The sequence below is a fragment of the Dendrobates tinctorius genome, unplaced genomic scaffold (genome assembly GCF_039654945.1).
Source record: "Dendrobates tinctorius isolate UK_male_01 unplaced genomic scaffold, ASM3965494v1 ptg000160l, whole genome shotgun sequence".
NCBI classification, from domain to species: Eukaryota; Metazoa; Chordata; class Amphibia; order Anura; family Dendrobatidae; genus Dendrobates; species Dendrobates tinctorius.
Genome location: NW_027361827.1, coordinates 16313905 through 16326497, shown reverse-complemented (window position 1 = coordinate 16326497; position 12593 = coordinate 16313905). Strand labels below are relative to the sequence as shown.

General features: G+C 43.2%; 1 protein-coding gene across 1 annotated transcript in view; it reads right to left on the bottom strand.

Moving 5' to 3' along the window:
* Positions 1–12593, bottom strand: part of FRMPD1 (FERM and PDZ domain containing 1) — a 508177-nt gene that overhangs the window by 179207 nt on the left and 316377 nt on the right. The window contains exon 5 of the mRNA XM_073549674.1: positions 12099–12144. Coding sequence (XP_073405775.1) covers positions 12099–12144 — 46 coding nt within the window. The remainder of the gene's footprint in view (positions 1–12098; positions 12145–12593) is intronic.

Here is a 12593-nt window from a genome sequence, read left to right as displayed (position 1 = left end):
TGGAGGCTAGAGTTGAGCGATACCGTCCGATACTTCAAAGTATCGGATCGAAATGGATCGGCCGATCTTAAAAAAAAGTATCGGTATCGCCGATTCCGATACCGGAAGTCCCATTCAAGTCTATGGGACTTCCGGTATCGGAATAAGAAAAATCCTGTTTTTCCCTTGTACAGCCTCTCTGGGGTCTGTACGGGCCTTTCGGGGGGCTGTGCCGGCCTGCCAGGGGGTCTGTGCAGGCTCCGGTGGTCTGTGCCGGCCTGCCGGGGGGCTGTGCAGGCTCCGGTGGGCTGTGCCGGCCTGCCGGGGGGCTGCTCCGGCCTGCCGGGGGGCTGTGCCGGCCTGCCGGGGGGCTGTGCAGGCTCTGGGGGGCTGTGCCGGCCTGCCGGGGGGCTGTGCCGGCCTGCCGGGGGGCTGTGCAGGCTTCGGGGGTCTGTGCAGGCATCGTCCGATGGGACTACAAGTCCCATCGGGCGATGCCTGCTACCATGACAGTGATTGACACATTAGCCAATGATGGGACAGTAGTAGTCCCATCATCCGGCTAATGTGTTGAATGTAAAAAAAAAAAAAAAAAATTACATGCTACATACATGCTACATACATACAACATGCATACTACATACATGCTACATTCATACTACATACTACATACATGCTACATTCATACTACATATATACTACATGCAACATACATACTACATATATACTACATGCATGCAACATGCATACTACATATATACTACATGCAACATACATACTACATATATACTACATGCAACATACATACTACATATATACTACATGCATGCAACATGCATACTACATATATACTACATGCTACATACATACTACATATATACTACATACATACTGCATGCTACATACATACTACATGCTACATACATACCACATACATACTACATACATACTACATGCTACATATATACTACATATATACTACATGCTACATACATACTACATATATGCTACATACATACTACATACATACTACATGCTACATACATACTACATATATACTACATACATACTACATACATACTACATGCATGCTACATACATACTACATGCTACATACATACCACATACATACTATATACATACTACATGCTACATATATACTACATATATACTACATGCATGCTACATACATACTGCATGCTACATGCATGCTACATACATACTACATACATACTACATGCTACATACATACCACATATATACTACATACATACTACATACAATACATTCATACAATACATACATAGACATACAGTACATATAACATAGAGTAACATACTTACCAATACTTGTCACATTGTTCCCCGAAGCCATTGTCTTTTACGGAATAAATATTAACATAACAAACCACAAAAATACTCACCCACGATCCGAAGCAGTCCACGAGTGTGTCCCACGACGATCTTGGGTAGAGAACTGCAGCATCAGCTGTTGCTGCCGTTCTCTACGGGCTGCAGGAATCCAATGACGGAAGGTAGGTATCCTTCCGCACTGTATTCCTCCGCCACTTAAAAAAAAAAAGTCCCTATTCTCACTTTATGCCATTGCTGCGTGGGAAATTCCCACACAGCAATGGCATAAAGTGAGACTAGGGACTTTTTTTTTTTTAAGTGGCGGAGGAATACAGTGCGGAAGGATACCTACCTTCCGTCATTGGATTCCTGCAGCCCGTAGAGAACGGCAGCAACAGCTGATGCTGCAGTTCTCTACCCAAGATCGTCGTGGGACACACTCGTGGACTGCTTCGGATCGTGGGTGAGTATTTTTGTGGTTTGTTATGTTAATATTTATTCCGTAAAAGACAATGGCTTCGGGGAACAATGTGACAAGTATTGGTAAGTATGTTACTCTATGTTATATGTACTGTATGTCTATGTATGTATGTATTGTATGAATGTATTGTATGTAGTATGTATGTAGTATATATGTGGTATGTATGTAGCATGTAGTATGTATGTAGTATGTATGTAGCATGCATGTAGCATGCAGTATGTATGTAGCATGCATGTAGTATATATGTAGTATGTATGTAGCATGTAGTATGTATGTAGTATGTATGTGGTATGTATGTAGCATGTAGTATGTATGTAGCATGCATGTAGTATATATGTAGTATGTATGTATGTAGTATGTATGTAGTATATATGTAGCATGTAGTATGTATGTAGCATGCATGTAGTATATATGTAGTATGTATGTAGCATGTAGTATGTATGTAGCATGCATGTAGTATATATGTAGTATGTATGTAGTATATATGTAGTATGTATGTAGCATGTAGTATGTATGTAGCATGCATGTAGTATATATGTAGTATGTATGAAGCATGTAGTATGTATGTAGCATGCATGTAGTATGTATGTAGTATGTATGTAGTATGTATGTGGTATGTATGTAGCATGTAGTATGTATGTAGCATGCATGTAGTATGTATGTAGTATGTATGTAGTATATATGTAGTATGTATGTAGCATGTAGTATGTATGTAGCATGCATGTAGTATATATGTAGTATGTATGTATGTAGTATGTATGTAGTATATATGTAGCATGTAGTATGTATGTAGCATGCATGTAGTATGTATGTAGTATGTATGTGGTATATATGTGGTATGTATGTGGTATGTATGTAGTATGTATGTAGTATGTATGTGGTATGTATGTAGTATGTATGTAGCATGTAGTATGTATGTAGCATGCATGTAGTATGTATGTAGTATTTTTTTTTTTTTTTAACATTTAACACATTAGCCGGATGATGGGACTACTACTGTCCCATCATTGGCTAATGTGTCAATCACTGTCATGGTAGCAGGCATCGCCAGATGGGACTTGTAGTCCCATCGGACGATGCTTGCACAGACCCCCGGACATCAGCACAGCCCCCCGGCAGGCCGGCACAGCCCCCCGGCAGGCCGGTACAGACCCCCACAGGGTGCACAGACCACCGGCAGGCCGGCACAGCCCCCCGGCAGGCCGGTACAGACCCCCACAGGGTGCACAGACCACCGGCAGGCCGGCACAGCCCCCCGGCAGGCCGGTACAGACCCCGGGCAGTCCACACAGCCCCCCGGCAGGCCGGCAGAGACCCCCGGAAGGCCCGAAATGACGGCGCATCATGATGCGCACACACCGCGCATCATGATGACGTCAGGCTGTCAATCAACTTTGAACTTCCGATTCCGATGCCGACTTCCGATATTGAAAAAATATCGGAAGTCGGTATCGGAATTCCGATACAGCAAGTATCGGCCGATACCCGATACTTGCGGTATCGGAATGCTCAACACTAGTGGAGGCTAATTATGTTATTTTTGTCTCTTTCTTTAACAGCCTTCACAGCGTGCTCCCGACTCTAACGGTGAGGATGGAGGAATCGATGTGGACCACCTCATCGATCTCGTCAGAGAAAGGGAGCCGCTCTGGAACATGGCTGACCGCCGCCACGCTGACCTGATCGTTACCCGACGACTCTGGGAGGAAATCTGTTCGCTCCTTGTGGACCGCTGGGAGGACCTCGAAGCTCGGGCCCAGATTAAAGAGCGTAAGTATATACAGTACCGGTTGCTTGATTTAAACCAGTGTTTCCCGAACTCCAGTCCTCGTGGTCCCCACGGATCATGTGTTCAGGATTTCTATTTACTTTGGAAATCCTGAAAACATGACCCCTGGGGAGCATGAGGACTGGAGTTTGGGAAACACTGATGTTGTATACTAACCACTTTGTCCTTTCTCGTTTCAGGGGAGAGAATTGTGAAGCGTTGGCGGTCTGTGAGGGATCGTTTCAAGAAGGAGTTCAATAAAGAGATGCGGGCCCCGAGTGGATCTGGAGGACGCAGGAGCAAGTACAAGTACGCACGAGCCCTGTCGTTCCTCCGGGATACAATGCTCACCAGAAGGTAAATATTACACACCACATGTGACAAAAAAATGTTTAGATGTAACTTTTTTTTTTCAGCCAGGGCCATACCATGTCACTATTTTAATTGTTTTTTTTTCTCTTTATTCCATAGCACGGTGAGCAGCACTCGGGAGCCTGCACGATTGGACCCTTCTGAGGCGATCCCTGAGGAGACCGGCACCGAGGGACACTTCGACCGCCCCGGTACATCTGCACCTTCCCAGCCTTCCCACACATTCGACCCATCTGTCCCATCCACCAGTACAGGAGCATCGTGGCCGCCCACATTACATGAAGCTGCTGGTGAGGAGATCGCTTTCCCTTTACCCCACCCTTCTGCCCCTGCCACCTCTAGTACACCTGCGGGTACTGGGCGGCAGCGGCAGAGGGGTCAGGAAAAGAGTTATGCGCCAGAGTTCTTGCATCTGAATGCATCTTTCCAGAACTGTCTAAAAGTCTTGTCAGAGCAAATCTCCGCAGGCTTTCAGCAGATCAACTCCAGCATTCTGGAGGTGAAGACACTTCTGCAAACCATGCATTCAGAAGCAAGATCTTCGCCAAACCACACCTTTTTCAGGTCTGTTGTGGAGCGCATGGCAACACTATCTCCTACCCAGCAGATGCATGTAATGCATTCGTGCCACGGTGCTCTACAGCAGGTTACCTCCCAACCTCCACCTCCCACCACTGTAGTTCCTCCACCTGCACCCCCTCCAGCCACTTTCCATCCTCCCCCTCCTATTACATCTGCACCCCCTCCAGCCACTTTCCATCCTCCCCCTACTATTACATACCAGCAACCTCCCCAGTACCAGCAACCTCCCCAGTACCAGCAACCTCCCCAGTACCAGACATCTCCCCACTTCCAGCAACCTGCCCCGTACCAAACTCCTTCCCCGTACCAAACTCCTTCCCCGTACCAAACTCCTTCCCCGTACCAAACTCCTTCCCCATACAACTTTCCATCAACATCATCTGCTCCTACAGTCCCTGCCCAACCCTCCACCGCCCACCACCTCTTCTGCCTCCCACATGTCCACCCATTCTGTAGCTTTTTCCACACCATCACCTCTAACTGTTCCTTCCCCACCATGATCCCAGTCCTCTCTCCACACTCCCAGTGTCGAAGTGTCCCGCAGCCCCTCCAGCAGTATTTCCACCCCACACTACACAGATTTATGATGTGTTTTGTAATAAAAATGCCCAGTTGGTTTCAAACCTTTATTAAAAAAGTTTTTTTAACTTTAAAAACAGTTTACAAAAAAAAAATATTTTAAATAAAAGTTAAATTATTGTTTACACTGGTTGTCTGTCATTTCTTTCTGCGGCGAAATATGTTTAAAAAAAAGGTTAAATACAGGGTATTTAAAAGGTAAAAAGGTATTCAAAACCAGGTATATAACTGTGGGTAAATTTTAGCTTTTTGCCACAGTTGTGTTCCTGGTTGTGTTTGAAGCAAAGTATTTCACCTAAAAAGTTGTGTTTATTGTTTGTGATTTCCTAACAATGTACACAACTTTTGTTAAAAGGTGAAATACTTTGCATAAAACACAACCAGGTACACACCTGTGGCCTAAAGCTAAAAATAGAGACCATGACAAGAGAGCCAACTTTGGTTGGCAAAGGTATATACTGTTGGTACAGAAGGTACACAATTTTGGTTAAGGGCACAAATCTTTCACACTCTGTCATCCTGCCAGTGTACTCTGCCTTGAGGTGACATAAAGTATAGTGCAAAATTGTCCCTCATTACTGAAACCGTCACAGAACTTCTAGTGGTAATGTCATGGTAATCTTGCAAGGTGGTTTCTTCAGAGGTGTCCTCAATGGAAATGGGTTCCTTGCAGAAAACAAAATTGTGGAGTACCAAGCAAGCTTTGATCACCTCGTCAACAGTTTCTGTCTTGAGGTTGATCGCAGTCAATAGGACCCGCCATTTGGCTGTCAGAATACCAAAGGTACATTCAACCATTCTTCTTGCTCTTGTGAGGCGGTAATTAAAAATGCGTTTTGGTCTTGTCAATCCTCTGCTAGAGTACGGTTTCAAAAGGTGTTCTGACAGCTGGAAGGCTTCATCCCCTACACAGACAAATGGCATAGGTGGACCAGATATTTGCGGTGGGAACTGGAAGGTGTTTCCATACAGTTTACGCCCCATGGCAGACAGATTGAAAACTTGAGAGTCATTGGAGCGGCCATAGTCCCCAATATCAACAGCAATAAATTTGTATTCCGCGTCAGCGATGGCCATGAGGACAATTGAAAAATATTTCTTGTAATTGAAATATTCCGATCCCGATCCGGCTGGCTTTACAATGCGGATATGTTTCCCGTCCACAGCGCCCAAGCAGTTGGGAAACTGACATATCTGTTGAAACTTGTCAGCAATTTCAATCCACCTCTCTGTTGTGGGCTCTGGTAAAAACTCTTCAGCTAAGGAGTCCCACAGTGCACGGCATGTGTACTTCACTATTCCTGATATGGTGGAAATCCCGAGTCTGTACTGGAAATGCAGTGACGAAAGGGATTCTCCAGTTGCAAGAAATCTGTGGGGAATTAAAAAACAATCAATTAGTTTAAAATCACAGCATTACATACCAAAACTCAGCTATAACACTTGGAGATACAAACTACCACCAACAAGATTGCAGTGAAAGTGTGCTCTGATGCGATCACATCCAATAAATGTGGCTTACCTTAAAGTCACCATCAGACGCTCTGCGGGTTTAAACAGAGAAGCGGCAATAGGTGTCCGCTTTTCTTATGAGGTGTGCAATGCGCTCCACCAAGTAATCAAAATTCTCCATTTTCATCCGCACATATCCAAAAAATTTATCCGGGTTTCGTCGAAGGTCCATGCATAGTGTAGAATAGACCCCACGCGTCATTCTCTTGGCTGTGATGGGGTGGATCCACAAACGTCGTCTACGATGCCTGATGCGCTGCTGTCTCGCTCTCTCCTTCTCCAGAACAATCACCCTCAAACGGTTCGCCTCCGCTGTAAAATCCGCCAAATTCTTCAAAATATTTCCAATCACAACATCCATCTTCGCCAGTAACTTGCTCTTCTCTCCAACCTGCACTTTCTCCTCTACAACCTGTCAAAGAAGGGCTGTAGGAACATGCTATATATAGTTTTCCAGTAGCCAATCCCGTTCGGAAGGCCACAAGGGTCAATTTTAAAAACCGGATCCGGCGTAATCCGGCAAAAAACGGATAGAAAAACGGATGAACCGGATGAGACGGATCCGGTTTTGTCTGTCAAGAACAAGACGGATCCAGCAGAAAACTGGATCCGTCACATCAGGTTTTACTAAACATTTGCCGGATCCGGCATTCCGGCACGACGCCGGATCGCGCCTGACGCCGAGAACCTGATGTGTGAAAGTAGCCTAAGGGCTCATACCCATTTGCGAGAAATATGGACGAGCGCAATCTGATAAAAAATCGGATAGTACTCGGACCAATGTTATTCAACGTGTTACAGCTCATCTGCGATTTTTTTCTCAGCTGAAATCGGACTGAGAAAAAAATCACAGCATGCTGCGTATCTTGGACGAGACTCGCCAATACAAGTCAATGGGTGTGAGAAAAAAATCGCACAGCTCTCGCACCATGTATGGCATCTGTTTTTTATAGACACCTTACCATTCTGTGGCATAGAACACTGTAAATGGTTGTAGAAAAATAGTTGCTGAGAAAAAAAACGCATTGTATACGCAGGTCATATGGATGCTATGTGTGAAAAATCGCATTGCACTCGCATGACACTCGTCCGTTTTTTCGGTCCTGATATTGGACCGTTTTTTTTCTCGCAAATGGGTATGAGCTCTAATTGTTCCACTGCTGATTTTGGCTGACAGATACTAACTGACATACAAACAACTTTTGTGATGTATCTACTAAAAAAGCATTATCTGCAATGTTAACAGTTATTAACATGACCTACCATATCTTTTATATCCTACTTATTACATTAGTATGTGTTACTGATAGCATACATAAAGATAAGGGTGTATATGTCATAGCTTTAAAACAGAAAAGGATCTCAAAAACTGTTGGTGATGTGTCTCAAACTTATCAAACAACTGAAAAGATTTTTGTGAAACTTAGGAACTGCTCACATCACAATCTGAGTATCCACTTAGTGGGTAGATTTCAAACACCACAAAAAGTCACTTTTAAGGGAATCTGTCAGCAGATTTGTTTTATGCAATCTGAGAGCAGCATAATGTAGGGGATGAGACCCTGATTCCAGCGATATGTCACTTACTAGCTGTGTGTTGCTGCGTCAATAAGATCAGTGTTTTATCAAAAGTTGATTATCACTACAAGACAAGGTGGCAAGTGCCTCCTAGTCAACTGCTCTGTGTACACTGTTTTCTATCAATCAGCGGTGTGGGTGCCGCTATACAGAGCTCAGCATTCTGAGCACTGCTAGATCTGCAGCAGAAAAAACTGATTGAATGAAAATGACAACAAGCAGCTCAACAAGTGATACATCACTGGAATCAGGGTTATGCTGCTCTCAGATTACATAGCAAAAACCTGGTGAAAGATTCCCTTTAAAGGCAGCTTAAGCAGCTCATGTGTGTGACATTATTAGTGATAATACATAAAATTAAAGAATAAAACAGCCTAACTGATCTCTTGTGGGATGTGGAGCTGAAAAGCTATTTTTAACATTTTGTTTATTTTGCTTTAAAAAAGTGCTTTTTTAACATTTAAGGCTATGTTCTCACAATGAGTATTTGATGAGTTTTTGATGTTGCAGATTTTCTGCAGCATTTCTGCACCTTTTAGCTAAATTAGCTGCAGTTTTTGTCCTCTTTTGATATGCAATCCTTTAAATAAAGCTGAGTTGTTTTTTTTCCTGGTATTTGGCTTTGACAAAAATGTAGTGATACAGTAATATGTGAATTACATAAGTTTTCAGTGCGTTTCCACAGCGGATATATGTACTGTATGCGTTTATTACCTGCACATCTAATGCAACTGCAAGGGAAAAATCTGCACATAAAGCTCAATGTGAAGCCAGGATCACACTACCATGTGTGATGTGAGAAACTCGCACTCAGGACCAGAGCTGCGGCTGCATGTATATCTATGCATGTATTTCTATGTAGCCGCAGCTCTGGTCCGAGTGCCGGCGGTAGCACCGGGTGTTGATGTGAGAGACTCGTGCTAGTTTCTCGCATCAAACATGGTAGTGTGATCCCGGCCTAAGACTTGACATGGTGCAGATTTAAAAAACGCACCGAAGGTCAGTATACGCAGCGTAAAAAAAAAATCACAGCGGGCATAAGATTTATATAAATCCCACCCACTTTGCTGGAACTGTAAGGCTATGTGCACACAGTGCGGATCCTCGCGCGGATTTTACTAAATCCGCATGTGAAATGACCTGCATTTTTCCTGCGGATTTCTTCCTTTTTTTGCGGTTTTACTGCGGTTTTTGTGCGGTTTTCCACTGCGGTTTTCCACCTGCGGATTTGAAGAATGGAGCAGGTGGAAAACTGCAGCAAAACCGCACAAAAGAAGTGACATGCTGCTTTTTTTTCCGCACAAAAACAGTGCGGAAAAATCCGCTGCATGTGCACAGCTTTTTTGTTTTACAGTTGTGGCCAAAAGTATTGACACCCCTGCAATTTTGCCAGATAATACTCAGTTTCTTCCTGAAAATGATTGCAAACACAAATTCTTTGTTATTATTATCTTCATTTAATTTGTCTTAAATGAAAATACACAAAAAGAATTGTCCTAAAGCCAAATTGGATATAATTCCACACCAAACATAAAAAAGAGAGTGGACAAATGTATTGGCACTGTTCGAAAAATCATGTGATGCTTCTCTAACTTGTGTATTTAACAGCACCTGTAACTTACCTGTGGCACCTAACAGGTGTTGGCAATAACTAAATCACACTTGCAGCCAGTTGACATGGATTAAAGTTGACTCAACCTCTGTCCTGTGTCCTTGTGAGTACCACATTGAGCATGGAGAAAAGAAAGAAGACCAAAGAACTGTCTGAGGACTTGAGAAACCAAATTGTGAGGAAGCATGAGCAATCTCAAGGCTACAAGTCCATCTCCAAAGACCTGAATGTTCCTGTGTCTACCGTGCGCAGTGTCATCAAGAAGTTTAAAGCCCATGGCACTGTGGCTAACCTCCCTAGATGTGGACGGAAAAGAAAAATTGACAAGAGATTTCAACGCAAGATTGTGCAGATGTTGGATAAAGAACCTCAACTACCATCCAAACAAGTTCAAACTGCCCTGCAGTCCGAGGGTACAACAGTGTCAACCCGTACTTTCCGTCGGCGTCTGAATGAAAAGGGACTGTATGGTAGGAGACCCAGGAAGACCCAACTTCTTACCCCGAGACATAAAAAAGCCAGGCTGGAGTTGCCAAAACTTACCTGAAAAAGCCTGAAACGTTTTGGAAGAATGTTCTCTGGTCAGATGAGACAAAAGTAGAGCTTTTTGGGCAAAGGCATCAACATAGAGTTTACAGGAGAAAAAAAGAGGCATTCAAAGAAAAAAACACGGTCCCTACAGTCAAACATGGCGGAGGTTCCCTGATGTTTTGGGGTTGCTTTGCTGCCTCTGGCACTGGACTGCTTGACCGTGTGCATGGCATTATGAAGTCTGAAGACTACCAACAAATTTTGCAGCATAATGTAGGGCCCAGTGTGAGAAAGCTGGGTCTCCCTCAGAGGTCATGGGTCTTCCAGCAGGACAATGACCAAAACACACTTCAAAAATCACTAGAAAATGGTTTGAGAGAAAGCACTGGAGACTTCTAAGGTGGCCAGCAATGAGTCCAGACCTGAATCCCATAGAACACCTGTGAAGAGATCTTAAAATGGCAGTTTGGAGAAGGCACCCTTCAAATATCAGGGACCTGGAGCAGTTTACCAAAGAAGAATGGTCTAAAATTCCAGCAGAGCATTGTAAGAAACTCATTGATGGTTACCGGAAGCGGTTGGTCGCAGTTATTTTGGCTAAAGGTTGTGCAACCAAGTATTAGGCTGAGGGTGCCAATACTTTTGTATTGCCCATTTTTGGAGTTTTGTGTGAAATGATCAATGTTTTGCTTTTTGCTTCATTCTCTTTTGTGTTTTTTCATTTAAGACAAATTAAATGAAGATAATAATACCAAAGAATTTGTGTTTGCAATCATTTTCAGGAAGAAACTGAGTATTATCTGACAAAATTGCAGGGGTGTCAATACTTTTGGCCACAACTGTACATAATCTATAATGGTACTGTACATCACCTGCAGTTCTGCTGCAGATCCGCAGCGGCAAATCCGCTGCAGATCCGCAGCAGAATCCGCATCGTGTGTGCATAGCCTTAGGCTGTGTTCACACACAGCGTTTTTTTAGCGGTTTTTAGCGTGGTTTTGTCTATAAAACCGCTAAAAATAAGCTTCCCATTAATTTCTATGTATTTTGCACTTTTTGTGCATATTGATGCGCTTTTTACCGTGAAAAAAACGCATCGCGGTAAAAAACACAGCATGCTCATTAATTTTGCGGATTTTTCCGCATTTCTGGCTTGTTCAATGCGTTTTGAAAACGCTGCGGAAAAAAACGCATCAAACCTGCGCCAAAAACCACGACGAAAACGCGAAGACAAAAAAGGTGCGGTTTCTGGGAAGGGAGTCAGGTAAAGCAGAAATTTTCTGCAACGTGTGCACTTAGCCTTAAAGCTAGCTCACATGCTGCATTTTTGTTGCGCTTTTTTCAAAGGTTAACAGTAAGAGCAAAATGAGAGACAATTCTGAAATCTTATGAAGAGATTTCTTATTTTTTTTCCTTGCAGATTTCAACCTTCAAATTGTTCAAACCTGCAGCATTTCAATTTTCATTTTCAACTTCACAGAAATCCCAAGAAAACATCATAATAACTGAAAGGAAGTTGCATAAAAACCACATTGAAACTGCAGTGAAGCTCCATCTATTATTTAATAGACAGGTGCAGATTTACAATGTATTATGCTATGGGTTTTAATGTGGTTTTCTGTCATTCTTCTATAAAAAGTGCAATCGTTCTTATTTTTAAACCTTTGCTAACATTCTTTCTCCATTTTATTTAGCACCAAAGTAATGTACTGATATCAATACACATAAGCTGCGATACAGATCTGTATTTACCGAAGTGCCTCGAAGTACTGTCACAGTAACACTGTCCCCGGAGTCCCTGTGGGATAAACAGAAGTATTCAGATAGTGTACACACAATGGTAGTATAAACTTAGTAGTTTTATGATAACTTGTATGTCCCTCACCGCAACCATTTTCAAATTGCTGATTCCATTGTTTGGTGACAGAATCCTAGATATAAGAATACCGGGTGTATTTTGCTTTGCTGGCTATGTATGAGGGCATGTACCCTGCCATACTCCGGCCAAACAAGACAGATGCCCCACACAGATTGCTGGCAGTCCCACCTGGGCAATATTTCTGCAAACAGCTCTCCCTACTGGTGCATATAGATACTCTCTATTGTCACAAGTAGATCATGTCAACCTGGGAGACCTGGGGTTAGAAGATCACTAGGTATTGTCAATTTCAGGTCTTCCATTTAGGCTGGAGTCACACTGGCGATTCTAAAATCGGTCCGATTTTGATGCAGGAGAATCGCATGAGT